Source organism: Aquila chrysaetos, chromosome 8 (assembly GCF_900496995.4).
Source record: "Aquila chrysaetos chrysaetos chromosome 8, bAquChr1.4, whole genome shotgun sequence".
NCBI lineage: Eukaryota > Metazoa > Chordata > Aves > Accipitriformes > Accipitridae > Aquila > Aquila chrysaetos.
The window spans coordinates 46,679,321-46,700,027 of NC_044011.1; the positions used below are offsets into that span (position 1 = coordinate 46,679,321).

General features: G+C 58.2%; 2 protein-coding genes across 3 annotated transcripts; one reads left to right on the top strand and one right to left on the bottom strand.

Moving 5' to 3' along the window:
* The first annotated feature begins 38 nt into the window (after positions 1–38).
* Positions 39–9,966, top strand: NRGN (neurogranin). Of its 2 annotated transcripts, XM_030021253.2 has the most exons (5): positions 39–292; positions 670–740; positions 881–970; positions 6,968–7,174; positions 8,733–9,966. In XM_030021253.2, the coding sequence occupies exons 1-4, from the start codon at positions 139–141 to the stop codon at positions 7,172–7,174; spliced, it is 522 nt and encodes a 173-aa protein (XP_029877113.1). In that variant the 5' UTR covers positions 39–138; the 3' UTR covers positions 8,733–9,966. The 2 variants fall into 2 exon arrangements, with proteins under 2 accessions (XP_029877113.1, XP_029877114.1); XM_030021254.2 differs by lacking the exons at positions 39–292; positions 670–740; positions 881–970 and adding an exon at positions 4,690–4,888.
* ESAM (endothelial cell adhesion molecule) lies at positions 9,678–19,170 on the bottom strand. The gene is given in 8 exon segments (XM_030021249.1): positions 9,678–10,186; positions 10,188–10,443; positions 10,800–10,938; positions 11,072–11,194; positions 11,464–11,619; positions 11,717–11,930; positions 13,389–13,546; positions 19,071–19,170. Coding segments are annotated over 8 exon segments (1,188 nt in total). The 5' UTR covers positions 19,117–19,170; the 3' UTR covers positions 9,678–10,090.
* Positions 19,171–20,707: the final 1,537 nt, after the last annotated feature.

Sequence of the window (20,707 nt, forward strand, 5' to 3'; positions counted from 1 at the left end):
GGCGTTATCCACCAGCCCGACCCGTCCTCTCTCGGGCCGCAGGTTCGAGTCCCGGCCGTGCCCGGTCGGGCCAGCGTGGGGTGCGGGTAGCGGCTAATCCCGGCTGTGCCGCTGCGGGGGGGCCCGGGAGAGGCAGCCATGTCCATCCCCTCCTCCAGCACCACCCTGCGGCCGCCCGCCGGCTTCAAAAACCTGCTGGAGGGGCTGGCACTGGAGGTGTTGCGGGCACAGCCCACCGATGTGGTGGCCTTTGCCGCTCAGCACTTCCAAACGCTGCTGGAGCAGAGAGAGGGTGAGTGGCCCGGCCCAGCAGCACCCATCCCTGCACCTCCATCCCCTGCCCCATGCTGCATTGCCTGCCTGTCCTGCGTGGCATCACACCTGCCGTGCGTGCCTGCCACCCAGGGTGTCGCTCCTGCCCCATGTGCCCATCACCCGTGGCATCGTGCCTTCCCCGAGTGCCCATCACCCAGGGTGTCACTCCTGCCCCGTGTGCCCATCGCCCATGGCGTTGTGCCTGCCCCATGTGCCCGTCGCCCAGGGCACCACACCTGCCCCTTGTGCCCGTCCTTGAGGGACTTTGCACCTTCCCATCATGCCCATCCCTCGTGCCACCAGCCCTGCCCCGCGTGCCCATCCTACGTGGCATCAAACCTCCTCCTTCCCCAGACAGCTCAGCTGACCTGGTGGTGTGGGGAACCCGGCTGGAGGACGAGGTTCTCACCCAGTCTCTTTTCCAGGTAGGCTGCCCTCCCTGCCTGCCCCTCTGGTCCCAAATTTGGGGTGCCTGAGGTGAAGGGCTGGGACCCCGTACCCACCCTGGCCCTGCTGCCCTTGTCCCACACCACCTAAATTTTAGGGTTTCCTGCTTTTCCTCCAGGAGCCAGGGGAGGACAAGGAGAAGGAGGACAAGGACAAGGAGGAGGAGAAGTCAGGGGAGCAGGCAGGCAGCGCCACATCCACAGACACGGTAAGGGACACAGCGCCCACACCCAAAACAGGGCTATTTGAGCCCAAAACAGCATCAGGGGTAGCTGACAGCACCCAGCAGCACGGACGCACCATGACTCCTGCCCCAAATCCTCACCATGATGCAGCAGAGAGGAGCAAACTGATGGGTGAAGGGGATCGCACCCCCATAACCCTCTTTAAAAGGGACACCTCTCCGGGGACCTGACCTGAGTGCTCGCCCCACATCCCCCATTTGGCAACATCTGAACCCAAAATGAGGTACAACGACTCGGAAAAAAAAAAAAAACCAAACCCCTCAATTTCCCCACCAGGCTCCTGCCCTTCTCTCGGAGGCAGGCAACTATCTCCCGTCCCACCCCGGCGGCACTTTTTTAATGAGAATTTTTATTAATGAGGTCCCCGCTGTTATTAGCGACTCTCACCTGAGATTTCTCCCCTAAAAAAAACCCCAGGTTTAGGAGCTGGGCTGAGCTTGAGATGATATTTTAAGGCTCTATATTTAGGCCCCTGCATCCCTGGAGGTTGTCAAAAATTTAATAGCGTCCCCGCGTGAAGGAGGGATGTGACATTGCTCCTTTTCTTCCCCCCCCCGAGCTGAGATGCCTCTGTGGCATTTTGGGGAGCACTGGGGAGGCCACCATCCCATTCCAACCAGTGAAATTCCTGTTTTCCCATCAAAGTGGTTTCAAAATCCCAACCAGCGCTGAAAAAAAAGGGGTGACGGGGTTTGCGTCAAAACCAGCTGCTCTTTTTTTGGGGGGGTGACTGAAGCCCCCCCCCCCCTTGCTCACCCCAGTTTCACCTCCCCCTTCCTGTTTTTCCCCGGGGGGGGGGAGCCGGCCATATGCGGCGTGCGGTGCTCGCCCACAGCACGGGGCACGGCGGCGGCTCCCCCGGTAAAAACAGGAAGGAGGGATGGGGAAAAAAAGCTGGCGGGGACCCCACGCCGGGGCTGATGCCAACCGGCTACGCCTTGACCCCCCCCCTCCCAGCACCGCCTCACCGGCTGCCGGCTCCTGCTTCGGCAGCCGGCAGCGCTGCCTGCCCAGGGCACCTTTCCAGCATGAAATTCCCCCCCCCCCTCTTTTTTTTTTTAAGGATTTTTATAACACCTCAGTGCCACCATCTCAAACCACGATGGTGGGACGTTTCCAGGGGGTCTTGCCACCTGTGGTGTCCGCCCCTCCCTTCCAAAATACAAGTTATTTTATCGGGTTTCAGATTTTGGAGATGTTGGAGCACCTGGAAAAACATCACCCCAATATTCCCCCCCCCCCCCCATGTTGCGCCCCGGGGTGGGTTGTTTTCTTGGATGAGGGAACCCAGGGAGGAAAAACGCAGAGCCTGGAATGGGCTCAAAAACTGCCGTTAATAATTAGAAATGTTCTGGCATTTCACGTCCCTCCTCCGCAGCCGCAGCCTGCGGGAGACGCCGGCACTCGGCAGCTCTGCCAGGACTGGGGGGCCGCGGCCGGAGGGGATTTTTGGGGATAGGGAGGCTGCGTGCTGTTGGCAAAAATGGGGTGCTGTCCTCTCTTGCATCGAAACTGCTCCCAAACCCCCCAGTTTTGTGCTTCTTGGGGGGGTTTACTGGTACCAGGATGATCCTCCCAGCATTTTGCATCCTAGTTTTGGGGCTGCTTTTCCCAGATCCTCGATGCATGAGTCACCCCAAAAACCCTTTCCGCTCGTCTCCCCCCAAAACAGCCTGTCTTCCCTTGCCGGAGCAGGCAGCGATGGGTCTGGAGGGTCTAAAAAAACAAGGGAAAGGGATCTTTTTCCTATCTAAAAATCCCAGCAGAGCAGCCGAGGCTTCGCCTGGAAGCTGGAGCGGGGTTTTCTGGAGCAGAGCTATTCCCCCCCCCCCCCCGCCGCGCTGGTGGGAAGAGGTGGTGGTGGAAATGCGGCTCCGGTGGGGAGATCCAGGTGCCGACGGCTGGCGGGGGAATCGAGGGATGCTTGGGGAGCACCCATGTCCCTGTGTGTGGGTTTGGGTCCCTGGGTGCTGCATGGGAGGGGGTGGCTGACCCCCATCGGCTAGTGAAGGGTGGGTGAAGCAGTGATGGGGGGGCAGCAGGGGTGGGCTGCACCCTCCTTGTACCTGGGACGGGATGGGGAGCAGGGTGGTCTGGGTGCCCTGGGGAGCTGGGAGTGCAGGGCGGGGGGCAGGGGATGCCACCGCCTGCAGTGGCCTCGGGGACAGAGATGGGAACGGGAACAAGGATGGGGACAGGGACAGGGACGAGGGTGATGGTGGGGGTGGTGAGAGGGCTGGGGACAAAGATGATGATGATGGGATTGAGGTTGGGGATGGCAGGGGCATGGGGACAAGGGTGGGGACAGAGCTGATGGGGTGGAAATTGGGGTTGGGGGCAGGGGTAGGGGTGATGGGGACAGGAATGGGGATGGGGATCATGATGGGGATGGTGGTTGGTATGGGGACAGGAAAGGGGACGATGGTGGGGATGGGGACGGGGATGACGGTTGGGATGGGGATGGGGACAGTGGTGGGGACGGGGACGGGGACGGTGACGGTGGTGGAGGCGATGGGGATGAGGCCAGGGGATGGGGACGGGGATGGTGGCAGCAGTGGGGACAGTGCCAGTGCCACGAACGGGGACGCTGATGTCAATGGGACAGTGATGACGATGATGCCACCGATGGCAAGGAGGAAGGTCGATGCCACCAGGCCCCCCCAAGCAGGGCAGACCCCCGTGAGCAAGCCAGGCCGGCGAGGGTCGGCAAGGCCCGACCGTGTTGACAGGCTGCGGGGTGCTGGTGCCTGGCTGGGGGGGCCACGCCGCTTTTCGGGGGCCGGCCGGAGCCGGCATCGGTGCTTGGAGCCCACGGGCGACTTATGCAGTTGCTTAGCAACTCCCAAACCCGGATTAGAGGCGAGAGGCAGGCGATGCGGGGGGCTGTGGGCTGCAGCCCCCTGCATCACCCTGGGGGGGTCCCTCCTCTTTCCGGGGGTCCCCCCATCTCACCCCGCTAGCCCCGGCACCTCGGCATGGTCCAAAGGTGAAAGCGGGGTCCGCAGAGAGCGCCGAGGTCTGGAAAAATGGCTGGGTTTGCAGGTCTGGCTGGAAAACACCCCAAATTTGGGGGGGTGGGATGCTCCTGCGAGCAGGGAAGGGACCCCCAAACCCCAAAAGCGGAGCCCCGTCCTCCGCGTGGAGCCCGTTTGGGGACATCACCCCTGGGCTTCAGCAGATGCTCGGTGGGACGCGGTGTCCCGCCATGCCCACCCTTCCTCACCATCCTCATCCTCGCCATCCTCATCATCCTCATCATCCCCATCCTCACCCTCCTTCAGGACCAAGCCCTAAGTAGGTCGTGAAGTTTTTACCCCTCCCGTGCAAACAAACCCCAGGGGGGGCAAAACCCCCCTCCAGCATAACTGCGGGCCAAGCACCCCCCCCCCAAAAATAACCCATCGCCCCCATTTGCTGCAGCTTCGGCCCCCCTCTGCCCCCCCCAAAATCGCTGCAAATTTCAATACGGCCCTATTAAACCCACCACGCTGAGGGCGAAACCGCCGTTAAATATTTGATCGCATCCTCCGCGTGTAATTTTATATTGCACGAAACTCCGATGCGAGCTGCCGGCTCCTTTAAGTGTTAGGAGGGAGTTGGAGGCTGTGAAATAAAATTGGAGGAGGTAAAAAAAAAAAAAAAAAAAAAAAAAAGAGGAGAAAGGGAAAAAAAAAAATAAGAAACACCCCCCCACACTCTCTAAAAGCCTGGCAGGGGTGTAGGGCTGATAGGCTCGCCCGGAGGAAAGCGCATTACGTAGGCAAGCGGCTCCGCTCAACTTGCCACCTGCGCTGGGAGAGCTGCCGGGGAAGCGAGACCCTGCCGGAGCCCCTCGCCCATCGCTGGCCACCCACCCATCCTCCGCCATGGACTGCTGCAACGTAGGTCCCCCCCTCTTTTCTCCCAGCACCTCATTTTTTTCTGCATTTAATTTATTAGTAGTATTAGTATTGGCCCCCCCCCCCCCCCACCATGGAGTGGGGTACGGGGGTGGCGGAGGGGATTTGGGGTGGTGATGGAGGAGGGGGAGTATTTGCAAGGGGGTTGATGCTGCGATGGGTGCTGCACCCAAGACCTCAACCGACTCCGTGTGTGTCCCCCACCCGCCCACCCAGTGCTGTTGCAAACCCCCAGGCCCATATCCCCCCCCCTCCCCTAAACCCCCCCCCCCGCTCCCATTTCACACCAGTTCAGGATCTGTCCCGCTGGGGCCGGCAGGCACCCCGCACCATGGCCAGCATCCCACATCCCGGTCCGGAAAGTCCCCCCCATCCCAAATCCAGTGGCGAGACAGGGGGTTCTGCTTTGCTCCCCCCCTGCCAATTACTCTCCAGGCAGGATCAGGGTTGCTTATGGATAAAGGGATAAATTGGGGTGAGCAGGGGGCTGCACCCCTCCGTCCGCACCCCAGGGTGAGCACCGCTTGCTGCCCAGCCGCCAGCTGGCTCGGGGAGCTGATCCAGCAGAAAACCACATCTTTTTTCCCCCTTTCTCCCTTTTTTTCACCCTTTTTTTTTCCCCTCTTTCCCCCCTTTTCTCCCCCTCGCTTTTTTTCCCCTTTTTCCCCTTCCTGCTCAGCTGGCAGCACAGAGAGAAGCACCCGTCTGCCCTCCTGGGTGCCTCCAGAGAGGCAGAACCCACCCTGCATATAGGATTTATCCCCCCCTGCATATAGGGTTTATCTGCCCTGCATATAGGGTTTATCTGCCCTGCATATAGGATTTCTCCCCTGCATATAGGATTTCTTCCTCTGAATATAGGATTTCTCCCCTGAATATAGGATTTCTCTCCTGTATATAGATTTACCTGACCTGTATATAGGATTTCTCCCCTGCATATAGGATTTCTCTCCTGGATATAGGATTTCTCCCCTGGATATAGGTGTCGTCTGTGTGTGTTTCCCCCCCCATATATAGGATTTCTGCCCTGAATATAGGATTTCCTCCCCCTGGCTATAGGATTTCTGCCCTGGCTATAGGATTTCCAGCCCTGGCTATAACATTTCCACCCTGGACATATCATTTCCACCTCAGACCCGTCACTTAAGCCGCCGCCGCTCTTTTGCTCCCCTCACCTTTCACGACGGTAAAACAACCCGAGCAACTTTGCGGAGCCGTGGCACACCGAGGGGAAGAGCATTTCCCCGCCCCCCCCCCCCCCCCCGCCCCAAATCTGCAGTTTCCAGATACCCCCCCCTCCAAAAAACCCCCCTCCTTTAAATCCTTTAAAGCACACCCAGGGTGTTGCAAAGGATGCACCCCCCCCCGCCGCTGCCGACACCGGAGTATCCAACGCCAGCTGGCTCCCATCTCATTTCTTTTTCCCGTGTTTTTTTTTTCCCCCCTTGACCTCGAGGTTGGGTCCAACCGCTCCGGTGGGATGCGGCCGGAGGGGAGTGGGCTGCAGTGATTCATCCTTGGGGGGGGGAGGGCTTTTCCTCCTCTCTGGCATTGCTCCCTGCCCAAATTTCCTGGTGTTTTCAGCCAAAGCCCTGAGCAGGGATGCAGGTGGATGCAACAGGCTGTGAGGGAAGGGGAAACTGAGGCACGGCCAGCTCGCCTTGCGCGGTGTGACCCCCCCCCCTGCGCCAAAAATCCCCCTCCCAAAAACCCACCCTCTGCTCCCGTGGATGCTCCTCTCCCTGGATCACAACCCTTGGGGAAGCAGGGTCCGATCCCAGCAGGGCTGGCTGGGGTTTGGCTTCTTGCAGCCGGGTGGTGATTTAGGGACGAGCAGGGGGTGAAACATTTTACCACCCCCTGCACCTTCGGTTGCAAATCCCCCAAGACACCTGCAAGGGACTCTGATTTTTAGCAAAAAGAACCCTAATTTTTAGCAAAGAATGAACCCTAATTTTTAGCACAGGGCCTAATTTAGGACCTTATTTAATGGATTAAACTGGGGGGGATATGCCCTTTTTGGGGTGCCACCAGCCGTAACCCTCACATTGGCGCCGGCAGGAGGGAGCCTGCACAAAGCTGGATGAGGACATCCTGGACATCCCCTTGGACGATCCCGACGCCAACGCGGCGGCCGCCAAGATCCAGGCTAGTTTCCGTGGCCATATGACCCGCAAGAAGATCAAAGGGGGTGAGATCGATCGGAAAACCAAGGACGCTGAGTGCGCCAACAGCACCCGTGGCAGCGACCTCCGCAACGGCGACTAGGTATGCCCCAAACTCTCCCTTATCCCCCCCTCGCCCAAAATCGGGGTCATTTTTACAAGGCTGCTGCTCCGAGCATCCTTCCCCGCGCCGATTCGGGATGGAGAAGGGGGTTTTCTTCCCAGGAGGTGAAAGCATGCAGGCAGCGGCAGGCAGGCAGCCCCTGCCTGCCCTAATTTTGGGAGCGCGCCGTAGTAGTTAGCATGGGAAGGCGAAGCCCTAGATTTGAATTGAATTTCTCCCTTAGCAACACCACCCCGAACGCCTCGCCTCAGCACATGCTATTTTTAAAAGCCTGTGTCACAGTCTCCTGGCAGGAAAAGGTAAATTTAAAAAGCACCCACAGTGCCGAGGCCGCGTGGCATCGGGGCCCGGGGGGGGCTGGCTGGTTGTGCCGTACCCCGCGCCGTGCCGGCGTGGTGAGCGGGGAACAGCCCTGGCTACCGGGAAGGCCAGTTTGGGGTTAGCGGCAGGGAGGTCTTGCTGCCGGCACGGCCACGTGTTTGTGGCGGGGCTGGTGGGAATGCAACTGGGAGGCAGTGGGGATGCAACAGGGATGAACTGAGGATGCAGTGGGGATGAAGTGGGGATGCACTGGGGATGCAATGAGGCAGCAGTGGGGATGCAGTGGGAAGGAACCAAGGATGCAGTGGGAAAGCAATGGGGACGCAGTGGGGAAGCAATGGGGATGAAGTGGGGATGCAGTGGGAAGGAACCAAGGATGCAATGGGAAAGCAATGGGGATGCAGTGGGGCAGCAACGGGGATGCAGTGAGGATGCAATAGGGCTGCGGTGAGGATTCAGTGAGGATGCACTTGGGCATGTAACAGGGAGGCAGCTGCCAAGCACAGGGGCTGTGAAGCTCATTAGGACCATGAGGTTCGTTATGGCTGCCTCGTCAGGTGGGCTGAGCCAGCTTGCATCAGGTAAGCTGGGTGCACCCTCTCCCTCCAGGGTCCTCTGCTCTTGGGGGGCCCCGGGCTGGGTGTCCCCCCCCGGCCCCTGGCTGCTGGGCTGGGTGAGGGCAGGTTGCAGGCAGCAGTGGGAGGTGGGCAGGACAAGGGTGCAGGAGCAGGGCACAGGCAAGGTGCAGGCAGGGTGTGGGTGAGCTGCAAGTAGGGCATAGGCAGGGTGCAGGCAGGGCAGGGGAGGGCGCGGAGAGGTTGCAAGCCACAGGAGCAGGGTGTGGGCAGGCTGCAAAGAGGGCAGGGGCAGGGTGCGGGCAGGCTGCAGGCAAGGCACAGGTTGCAGCGGCAGGATGCAGGAGCAGGATGCAGAAGCAGGGTGCAGCAGCAGGGTGCAGCAGCAGGGTACGGGAGCAGGGTGCAGGTAGAGCGCAGGTTGCAGCAGCAGGCTGCAGGAGCAGGGTGCAGGAGCAGGGCATGGACAGGGTGCAGGCAGGCTGCAGGAGCAGGGTGCAGGAGCAGGGCATGGACAGGGTGCAGGCAGGCTGCAGGAGCAGGGTGCAGGCAGGTTGCAGCAGCAGGCTGCAGGAGCAGGGCGCAGGCAGGGCGCAGGCAGAGCTCAGGCCCAGGGCTGACGGCTCTCTCCTTGCTTGCAGGGGCCGCCAGGCGCTCCCCGGACCCCCCTCGCTGCAGACCGCCGAGGCCCAGGAGCCCCCGCTTCGCCCCGCCGCCCCCTGCATGCTCCCCCCGGGGTCCCCCCGCAGCCGGGCCCTGTCCCCGCCTGCCCCCCCCCACCCCGTCCCCCCCCCGCCCCAATAAACGTCCCTGCCGGAGGCCCAGCCTGTCCTTGGCGCCTTTCGAAGTCACCCGGCGGAGCGGTGAGGTCACAGCGGCGCGGAGGCGGGATGGCCATGGGGCGGGTGATGCCCAGCAGCGATGTCACACGTGCGTGCGTGACATCACTGGCAGGTGCACGACGGCCAGTGTGACAGCGTACAGGCGTGTGACATCACGGCAGGGCACGCGACGGCTGGCACAACATCACGCAAGCGTGCGGGGCGCGGCGTGACGCCGCTCGTGGGTGGGACATAGCTCGTGTGATGCTGTGCAGCCGTGAAGTTGGGTGGTGTGACGTCGCTGTTGAATGTGTGACGGCTGCTGTGACATCATACAGGTGTGTGGGACGTCACTGCTAGACGTGATCAGAGGCACGATGTCATACAGGCATGTGTTATGTCACTGCTGACAGCGTGATGGTGAGCGAGACATCATGCAGGCACGCACAACACCACTGATGGACATGTGACAGCCAGCGTGATGTCCAACAGACATGAGTCGGATGCTGTGATGCCACACGCTCACTGTGACATCATACCGCCCGACTCAGGACCGGGGCAGGGTGTGACATCACGGTGATGGACAGGCGATGGGTCTTGGGGTGTGACAACACACGCATGCCAGGACGCCATCCTGAGGACCCTGGCCGGTGCAATGTGACATTACCCAGCCACCATGACATCACACAGTTGCTATGACATCACCCAGAGGGACGTAGGACCCACAACCCCCTAAATCCCCGCAAACTCACCCAAAACCACAGCACCGGACAGCACGGCCAGCTTTTAATCAGAAAACCCCTAAAAAAAGTGCATCTCCCCCCCAACCCCTTGTCGCCCCCCCCCGCCGCTTTTAATGCTCTTTTATGAAAAATCCCCCATTTCAACTGAGATATAGATATATATATATATATAAAAAAAAAAAAAAAAGAAGAGGACCCCCCCCCTCTGGGCGGGGCTGGGGCTATTTTGGGGTGTTATATTTACGGGGAGACTCGGCCCCCCAAACCTGGGGAGCCTCCTGCACCCATTAAACAACCCCACGACGAGTCTAGCTGCTCGAGGCGTCTTTTAAAAAGAAAAAAAAAAAAAAACCAAAAGGGAAAAAAACACCCCAGAAAATGGGGGAGGGTGGTGGTGTGTGCCGGATACAAGCACCCCTTTTTTTGGGAGGGGGCTCACACCAAGGATCCAGCTCGGCTCTGCGCCGGCACCATGACAGGGATGGCGCCCGCCCGTGCCAAGCTGGAGGGGGGCAACGACCCCGGGGGGGGGGGCCGGATCCTGGCGACGTTGGGGGGCCCCGTTAACGGCGGGGGGGGAGAGGCTGGGGGTGCGTCCCCCTCCCCGGGGTGGGGGTCCCCGGTAGCTGCCGGTGGCGGTGAGGATGGAAGCGGTGTCGGAGGGGGGTTTGGCTCCGTAGGGTTTCTCCCGGGTGCCGCCGATGGAGGACAAGGTGCTGGTTTTGGAGATGGTGTCCGAAGCTGGGCTCCTCGCCCACGAGGGGGTTTTGGGGGCCACGGCATCTTCCCTGCCGAGAGGGGACAGCGTCGGAGAGACTGGCATCGGCACCGGGAAACCCCGCTATTCCCCTCCCCAGCATTCCCCCCCACCCCTGCAAAGCAACGGGGCCCCTGAGGTTGCGCAGAGCTCCCGGACCCCAAAACAAGGGCACAAGAGGGAAAGGGGGAAAAACAGAGGTGGAAAAATGCCCTGTTTAACTCTGAAACCTAATGATGACTGGCCAGAGGTAGAAACCTCCTTCCCTCCTCTGTTACTCCTGAAACCTAGCGATGACTGGCCAGAGATGGAAACCTCCTCCTCCCACATTAACCCTGAAACCTAGTGATGACGATTTGAACCTCCTCCACAGGAGGGGTGCCTCACTTGATCTCATTGGCTGCCTCCTCCTGGCTATCACGTTTTTTCCTCCGGTAGCCAACGACCCGCCGGGCGAAGAAGATGACAGTGGCGAGGGCGCCCAGGGAGCCCAGCACGGCACCGGCAATGACGGCTTTGGTGCTAGCTGCCGGAGAGAGACAGAGAGGCGGCGGGGGGGAGTTCGCCTCCCCCCTTATTCCCACGGGGACCCCACAGGGACCTCGCGGGGACCATGTCCCGTCCCCCCCCCCCCCCCAGCCCTGCGGACACGTACTCACTTGAGTGCACCTCCAGGACGATGCTGCACTTGGCCGAACCCGCTCGGTTTTCGGCCACGCAGACGTAGAGACCCGACATCTCCATGGAGAGGTTGGTCAGCTTGAGGGTGCCCCTGGCCCGGTCTACGGGTGAAAAATTTGGGTGCTGCTCCACGGCCACCCTCCCCCCAAATCCCCCCCCCTCCTTCCTTGTGCAGGGAGCGGGCAGAGTTAAGGGGATATTCCCCTGCCCGCTCACACAGCGAGGCCAGGAACGGGCAGAGTTAAAGGGACGCGGCCAAAAGCATCCCCCAGCTGAAGCTTCCTGGGATTTTCCAGCCCCCCGACTCCGCTCCCCTGGTGTCTGTCCCCCGTCCCGTCCCGCCCCCCCCCCGACCCCGGTGCCACCTTACCCTGGGCAGGGGGGAAGAAGACCTGCAGGGTGGGAGCCGTGCGCTGCCACTGGTACGCGGGCGAGGGCTTCCCCTTCTCGGAGGCGCAGCTCAGCGTCACGTTGGCTCCCACGGTGGGGTTGCCGTGCAGCTGGCAGGCGGGGGAGGCTGGCGGCACTGCGGGCACCCGCGTTAGTCCCGAGGGACATCGTGACGGGGAGGGGGGGGGGGGGGGTCAGGTCGAAGGGAGCCAGGGCGACCGGCGGAGCCTTACCCAGGACGGTGAGGTTGATGACGCCGATGTTCTTGCCCGTGCCGCTGTCGTCGTCCACCACGTTGACGGTGCACATGTACTGGCCCGAGTCGTGCTCCCGGGTGGCGTTGATGAAGACCGAGATGTTGTGGGTGAGGACGGGGTACAGGAACCCCACGCGGGGCTTCAGGTCCGTCTCCTCCACCTTCACCATCCCGTCCAGGTAGGTCAGGATCTGCACGGCGGGGAAAAACGCCTGCTTTGGTCAACCTCCAGATGGTGTCGCAGGAGAGGAAGCCGCCCCCCCCCTGCCAAATCCCAAATTTTGCGGAGTAGCGGTTGCTGCATGAGCCCCCTCCATCCTCACCTGCCCTGAGCATCCAGGGCGTGGGAACCGTGGGCATCTCCCCATCGTGGGCACCGTGAGCATCCTCCTACCAAGGGCATCTCCCCATCATTGGTATCTCCCCATCGTGGGCACCATAAGCACCTCCCCATTGCAGGCACCACAGGCATGACCTCATCATGGGCATCTACACAACACCATCACCATGAGCATCTCCCCGTCGAGGGCACCTCCCCATCACGGGCACCACGAGCATCCCCCGCACTGTGGGCACCACCCCATGGTGGGCACCTCCCTATGATGGGCACCATGAGCTTCACCCCATCACGGGCACCACCTCATCATGGTCACCATGAGCATCCCACCATCATGGGCACCTCCCCATCGTGGGTACCACGAGCATCTCCCCCATCATGGCTATCTCCCCATGGTGGTCACCTCCCCATGGTGGGCACCATGAGCTTCACCCCATCATGGGCACCTCCCCACCGTGGGCGCCACGAGCATCCCCCCACCGTGGGCAACACGAGCACCTCCCCATTGCAGATACTACGGGCATGTCCCCATCATAGGTACCATGGGCACCTCTCCATGGTGGACAGCTCTCCATCATGGGCACCACAAGCTTCGCCCCATCATAAGCATCCCCCCACCATGGGCACGACAAGCACCTCCCCATTGAAGGCAACATGGGTGTTTCCCCATCATGGGTACCATGGGCACCGCCCCATGGTGGACATCTCCCCGTCTTGGACACCACGAGCATCTCCCCATCATGGGCATCTCCCCACTGTAGGCACCATAAGCATCTGCCATCGTGGACACCTTCCCATCAGAGGCACCTCCCCATCGTGGGCACCACGAGCATCCCCCCACCGTGGGCACCACAAGCACCTCCCCACTGCAGGTACCACAGTCATGTCCCCATCATGGACATCTACCCATCATAGGCACCACGAGCACCTCTCCATGGTGGACATCTCTCCCTCACGGGCACCATGAGCTTTCCCCCATCATGGGCATCTCCCCATTTGGGCACCATGAGCATCTCCCCACCATGGACACCACAAGCACCTCTCCATTGAAGGCAACACGGGCATTTCCCTCCCCATCATGGGTACCACGGGCACCGCCCCATGGTGGGCATCTCCCCACTGCGGGCACCACAAGCACTTCCCCACTGCAGGTACCATGGGCATATCCCCATCATGGGCATCTCCCCGTTGTGGGCACCACAAGGTTCCCCCCCATCGTGGTCATCTCCCCACCATGGGCACCCCCCCCACCATGGCCACCTCCCCGCTTGTCCCCCTCCGTGCCCCACCACATCCCCTCCCCACCTCTCACCTGGAAGGGGTCGGCATCGTCCTTATCCAGCAGCCAGGTGACGTAGGGCTTCTTCTGGGAGCGGCTGGTGTACCAGGCGGGCAGCACCGCTTGCTGCCCCTCCACGGAGAAGACCGAGCCTGTCCCCACGTGCACCTCCAGCATGGCCGAGGAGACACCTGCCCGCGCCCGGAAAGGGAAGAAAACGGGACGTGACTCAACCCCCCCCCGGTGCCATTTTTCCATAAAAACCCCACCGATTGTTGGAAAAACCTCCCCGTTCCCAAGGGAAAACCCAACAATCCCAGGTTATCGCTGGGAAGTTGGGCCGGGAGGACATTTTTCCTCCTGCCCCGCCACGGGAAGGGCTTTCCGGCTGCTCCGGAGGATGCAGGACAATGCCGTTCCCTCCCATCCCTGTTTCCCCCCACCCCTCCCCATCCCAGGATGGGAAAACCTCTGGCCGAAAATCCCCCCCCTCCTAGGGGACCCCCGCCTCTCCCCAAGGGGCTCCAGCAGCCGGACACCCCCCTTTAGCTCAGTATTGGGGTACCCCGACTCCCCCCCCGCTAGGATGCCGCACCAGATCCTCCACCCCATGGGATTCATTTTTGGGTGCGGGGGCACCCATATGCACCCCACAAGCCCTTCCCAGCATCCCCCCTTTTTGCCGCCAGCGCTAAACTGGGATTATTTATGGGTGGCCTCTCCCGCCCCCCCCCCCCCATCCCATCGCATCCCATCCCAAATACCCCATCCCCGTGTCCCCTGCATCCCAGCATCCCCCCCAAATCCCACTGGGAGGAGGCAACGGGATACGAGCTGGTACAACGGAGCAGCGAAGGATGCTCGGCTCCCCGGGGATAATTATTCCCTGGCTTTGCCCATAAGACTCAGCCAGAAAATTAATCGGCTCAGGCGAGGCTGGGTTTGTTTTGGGGGTTTTTGCTGTGTGGGTTGTTTTTTTTTTTTTTTTTCCCGGGGGGAATGCCACCGAGGACCTGCATCCCAGCGGCTCCATCCCTGCATCCCGCCCATCGATCCGTGTCCCCAGCTGGCCCGGGTCCTGCCAGTGCCCCAGGGATGCTCTGGATTGGGATGCAGGGGTGGGGGGGGGAGGAAGGATGATGATGCTGCCCCACCATCCCAAACCCTTGCTGCCACCTGGGATTTGAGGAAAAAGCCCTGGTTTTGAAGGATTTAGGGAGCCCCCAACGGCCTCACCCTCTTCCCTACAAACTCAGAGGTTTTAATTTGATTTTTTCAAGGGTGGTAAGAGGAAAACAAGGCGCTGGGGGGTATTTATAGCCTCCTCCCCGCATCCGCTCATCCCCCCTCCTGACAAGGCATCGGCGGGGTTTCCGGACGGAGCCTTCCAGCTCCAGGCAGGAAACTCTGCTCCGGCCGATAAGTCTTCCCAGGAATTAAAAAAAAAAAAAAAAAAAAAATTTCCCTTCCCTGGTAAAAAACCAGGAGAAATCAGCCCCAGTCTGGTGAGGATGCTTAAAAATAGCTCACCCGGGCTAAGAACATAAACCCTTAAGTCCTGGCGAGGGGGGAAAAAAAATGCCGGCGGGTGATGGAGACGGCAGCAGGGAGCCTGCCCGTGACTCCCATCGGGGGCAAAATCATTGATACTATTAGTTATTATGAATTATAATGAGCTGTGGGGTAGAATAAAATATCTAGTATGGAAAAATAAGGGGAATTATATTGGAATTATATGTTGTTATAAAGATAATTGTGTTAAATTTAGATAATATATAAGGAAATATACGGTATCTAATAATTACATTGTAATTTCTATAATAAAATAGACAATAGATAATGTATATTCTATAATAAATTATAGAATTTATAATAAATTATAAATTTCTATAAGAATAGTGATAATAGTGGGGATGTGATAGTGATAATAGTGATCATAATAATGAAAATAGTGACCATAATACTGATAATAATAATAATAACGATGGCTAATAATAATTCTAATAATATAGTTAATTAATGATGCTGATGGCATCATTAAATGATGCCACAGCTCCTAAACCTCCGGGCACTCCCAAGAGCTGGGAAAATCCAGGTGTTTTCTGCCCGTCTCCTTTGTCATTATAAATACAATTGTAATAAATTTAGATAATCTAGAAGAAAAGATATGATATATAATAAATATATTGTAATTTCTATACTAAAAGAGATATTATGTAATATACATTATATAATAATTATGAATAGAATTATATTTTAGAAGAGTAATGATAGTAGTTATAGTAATAATGATAATAGTGATGGTAACAGTAGTAGTAGTTGTAGTAATAATAATGATGATGGTAATAATAATAATAATAATAATATGTTCATTAATTATGCAAATGGCCTCACTAAATGACACCACAGCTCCTAAACCTCCAGGCATCCCCAACAGCTGGGAAAATCCAGGTTTTTCAGCCCAGCTCCTCCATCAGGATCATTTTTTGGGCACAAAAAAGGTGACGGGCCAAAGGGTGCTGCGGGTCCCTGGGGAAATCCAGGCTCCAGAGGGGGAAAAGATGCTCTGGCACTGGCTGGGGGTTTCCCGTCCTACACCAAGGCACGAAAACAGCCCCGTGTGTCTCAACAGCGGCAAACCCGCCACCGCCTGCCGCAGGACAGGCACCCTGTGCTCTCACTGGGGCGTGTTAACTCTGAAACCTAATGATGATGATGTTAATACTATCCTGTGGCTGCAGCTTTGCTCTGTCATCTTTAAAATCCAGTGACAGGAGATCGTGGCTCCATCATCCCCCCTCCATCATGTTGGCGAGAGTTGGATGGATCCGGATCTGGAGGATGCTTGCACCCCAAAATCCCCTTTTACTTGCAGAATTCAACCAAAATTTCTCACCTTGGCCAAATCTGAGTCTAAAAAGGGCCGGGAGAGCTGGTGCTTGAGCTGCGGGCACGGGACCGAACCCTTTGGCATCAGCTCCAGCTTTAGCCACCTCGCCGCTTCAAATCCTCTAATGCTTTAACCAGATCGAAAAAATTAAGCCGCTCCCGGCACTCATACGCATATCGGGGGGGCGGGGGGACCTCCAGGCTGCTATTTGGGCTGAAAAACCTGGATTTTCATCCAGCCGCCCTGAGCTAAGCACCTGCCCGGGTGTTTTCCCTCTGCTCCAGCCCATCTGCCAGGATTTTTTCCCTATGGAAAAAATGACCTTTCCATCTACCTTTAAAAATACCTTCCCATTTTTTCCCTATGGAAAAAAAATACCTTTCAATTTACTTTTAAAAATACCTTTCCATTTTTTCCCCAGGGGAAAAAATACCTTTACATTTACCTTTAAAAATACCTTCAATTTTTCTCCCTAGGGAAAAAATACCTTTACATTTACCTTTAAAAATGCCTTTAATTTTTTTCCCCCATGGAAAAAAAACCCCAAACAAAACCACCTTTAAATTTACCTTTGAAATTTTTCTCTATGGAGAAAAAATACCTTTAAATCCCGACGCGCCTACGGCAACCTCGATATTAATCACTGCGCCTATATTAAACACCCCATCCTCTTCTAAAATCGCATCATTTCACCCCAAAAAAGCTGCTTCCCGGCTCAAGGCGCCTGAACGCCCCCTAAAAAGCACCCCCCCCCCCCCCAAAAAAAAACCCACCCGACCCTATAAGCTATTAACCGTATGGGGAATTAAAGGCTGGAGGCGGCTGGGGTTTGATGACCCCGCTCGATAGGATTAAGGCGCTGGAGTCATGTGAAACCCAGACCCAAATTAAATCCCAAGAGACCAAGCTTGGGATTTAAAATACACAGCGGGAATCTGGCTGGAAAAACGACCCCTAGGAAAAAAAAAACCTCGGAAAAAGGTCAAAGAGCATCTTGGTGATGTGACGCAGCCACTCAGCTTTTTTTTTTTTTATTATTATTTTTGGGGGATTTTTTTTTTTTTCTTCCCTTAACTCCGACTATTTATAAATGGGCAGATAGGAGATGCCGGGCTGCGGAGCAGCGTCCGTTGGGAAAATCCATGGTGGCTTTTCTCACGACCCCGGGGTGGGGGTGGGGGGGCAGAAAGCGCCATATCCTCCGGAGAGGCCAAATTTGGGAAAAAAAAATAAAATAAAATAATAATAATGATAATACGTGACTTTGCTATAGATAGAAACGTGCTTTAACCCCTGATGTAGGAGAAGGAAGCGGCCATGGGATGGGAAGGGGATGGGATGGGATTGGGGATGGGATGGGAAGGGGATGGGATGGGATTGGGGATGGGATTAGGATGGGAACGGGATGGGAATAGAATGGGAATGGGGATTGGGGATGGGATTGGGATGGGGATGGGTTTAGGATGGGAATGGGGATGGGTTGGGGATTGGAATGGGATGGGGATGGGAATGGGGATTGGGATGGGGACGAGGACAGGGATGCCGAGCATCACCCCTTGTTTTGCTTTTCCCCATCACGATCCCGAATGGACCCCACAGGGTGGGGATGGGATGTTTGAAAGCAAACTTAAAGGAAAAACACCCCTTTTGGGCTCAAAAGCATCTTTTTCCTGTGGTTTTGCACTCTCAGTCTCTACCGCATCACATCCCGGGACTCGGGCGTGACTTTTTTGGGGGAATCCATCACCAGCTGGTGCAAACTAACACCGTTGGGATGCTCCTTCATTGCATCCCGGCGGGATTTAAGGACGAAGCGACCCCTGTGCCTCATCCCAACACCCTTTAATTAACTTTTAGCATGGAAAAAAAATTAAAACAAACCCTCAAGGAGCAAATCCCATCAGCTCCGGGAGCAGGGACCCCCACCCAGCGTCCCGCCGGGGAGGAAACGCCGGGGCCATTGTTTTTGGGGCCGTTTCCTTTCCCCAAAGGCCTCTCCTTCGCCAAGGGACGTTTCCCTTTGGAGCAACCGTTGCGTTTCCGAAAAAACTCAAGTAGGGTTGGGAATAATGGGGGGGTGGGGGTGGGAACCCCACAGACAGAGAGGGGTTGAGACCCATCCCCGCCAAAAACCAGCTGGGTTGGCCATAAAGCAGTGGTAAACAAGGGAGGCGGCAGGGTTTTATCATGGGAAAAAGATAAAAAAATTCATTTTTTTCCCCGCCCGACACCGTGCAGGGAGGTGAATTATCGGCTCCGACACATTGGGGTGCCCTGTCCCCACCCAAGGGGTGGCTTCGGGTTTGGGGGTGCGGGACGGTGCCGTTTGGCAATCCCATGGAACAAAGCGGCTTTTCTCGGGGGACCCAGATTTTCCCCTCTCGGGGCACCCCAAAAGCAGACGGGGGGTGTGTGTGTGAATGCCCCCCCCCCCCCTTCCCAGCACCCACCTGCCTGCTGGGGTGGGGGGGATCGAGGCTTCGGACAGGGACCGCTGGCTGCTGTGACCCCCCCCCTCCCAAAACTCCCCAGCGTCCTGCCCGGGGATCCCCAGCTCCTACAACCTCTCACTGCGTGCCCCCCCCCCCCCCCCCCCCGGGGCTGCTCCTCGCCTTGCCCGGTGACCCCCCCCCCCCCCCTCCCCGGTACACCCGACCCCCCCTCCCCGGTACCTCCGACCTCCCCCCCCACAACTCCTTCCCGCCCGACCCGCTGCGTCCCATTTCTCCTGCATCTTACCGGCTGCCCCCCCCCCGCTCCCCAGCCCCGGTGTGTCCCCGTCCCCCCCCCAGTCCCGGTGCCCCCCCCCCCCGCCCCGGGCTCACCCAGCAGCGCTGCCAGCGCCAGCGCGGCCCGCGGGAGCGCGCCCATGGCCGGAGCCGCCGCCGCCGCCGCCTCAGCAGGTGCCGGGGCCGCGCCTGGGCGGGGCGGGGCCCCGCAGGTGGGGGCGTGGCCTGGGCGCAGAGGGGGGCGGGGGGAGGAGGAAAAGGGGCGGGGCTTCTTCCTACCCCACCCCACGGAGCGGGTTGGGGGCGGGGCGGGCGCAGCCCCAGGCAGTGTCCCGCCCACCCCCCCCCAGCCGTGAATACAACGATTAATTAATTATTGGGGTTATTGCTAATTAATTATGATACTAAGGTTATAAGGGGGGGGGGGGTGTGCAACTTGGCACACCGATGTAAGCCCCGGGGGGGGGGGGGGTACAGGGACCCCTAACCCCCCCCCCAGCCCTGTCCCTCCTGTAGTGGCAGGGGGGAGCATCCCCTCCAGCCCCTCGACAGCCCCGGGGGCCTTTGGATAAACACATTAATCCTCAACAAGAAATTACCCAAAAAAGGCCATTTTTGAGCCTCCGGATCAAGCTCCCCCCATTTTAGGGAGCCCTGGGCTGAATCCTCCCCGGCTCGGCCGAGGTTATCCCGGTCCTCGATCCAACCAGGGTCAGACCTCAGAGCAGGAGCCAAGAGATTAGACGCCGGCGGCAGAAGAGGAGGCGGGGGGGGGGGGGGCAGAATTAATCCCCTCTCGCCCTCATCTCCCCCCATAAATCCAGCCTGGCCGCCGGGATTGCAGGATTCGGCCTCGGGGAGCAAGGAGGCTTTTGGGGGATCGACCCTGCCAGATCCCACCGGGATCTCACCTTTTCCCTGCCGCCAGTCTCAGCTCCTGGTCCATCTGATCCTTCCCTCTCAGCTCCCAGCAGAGGCTCTTCGGGGCAAGTCACCCTATTTTGGGGCGACTCACCCTATTTTGAGCACTGGAGCAAGGCGGGGGGGGTCATCTCCCTCCTCTTCCTCTCTCTGCCGTCTCAGGGGTCCACCGCATCCAAAGGTGACGCCAAGCTCCAGCCAGGCAGCGGTCCTCACGTTTTCAAACAGTTCGGGCATCTCCATGGGGAAGGAAACCAGCTCCAGTGGTACGCACCCCCCCCCCCCCCCCCCGAAATAAATAAACTAAACATCTCTCGCAATAACGACCCCTGGAACGAAGCCCCGGTGGAAATATCCCAGGAAAAGACTTCTGCCCCCCCCCCCCAATTCCCCCCCCTTGAGGAGGAGAAAGACATTTGCTGAAGCCCATACGTGTTTGCTTGATTTTATTAGGACCGACACATTCATCGTATGTCACAACTTCACCGATCGATGAGCTTTAGAAAATAAAAAACCGAAACTGCCAGCGCCAGCCAGCGAGATAATGGGGCTTATATAGTAACACGTCTGAAAAAGGCATTAAATGCGTCCTCCCCCGTCCCCGTGTCCGTCCCCGTCCCCGTGTCCCCAGCCCCCCCCAAACCCCCCCTTCCCCATTCTCACAGCTTTGATTGTATCCATAAGCATGGTTCGACAAAAACAAAACAAAACAAAAGTTTCCCAGCTGCCAGGTTATTCTCACAAAGAGGCTAACTAGAACGCCAAAAAAAAAAAAAAAAAAAAAAAAACAAAACACCAACCACCCCCCCCCC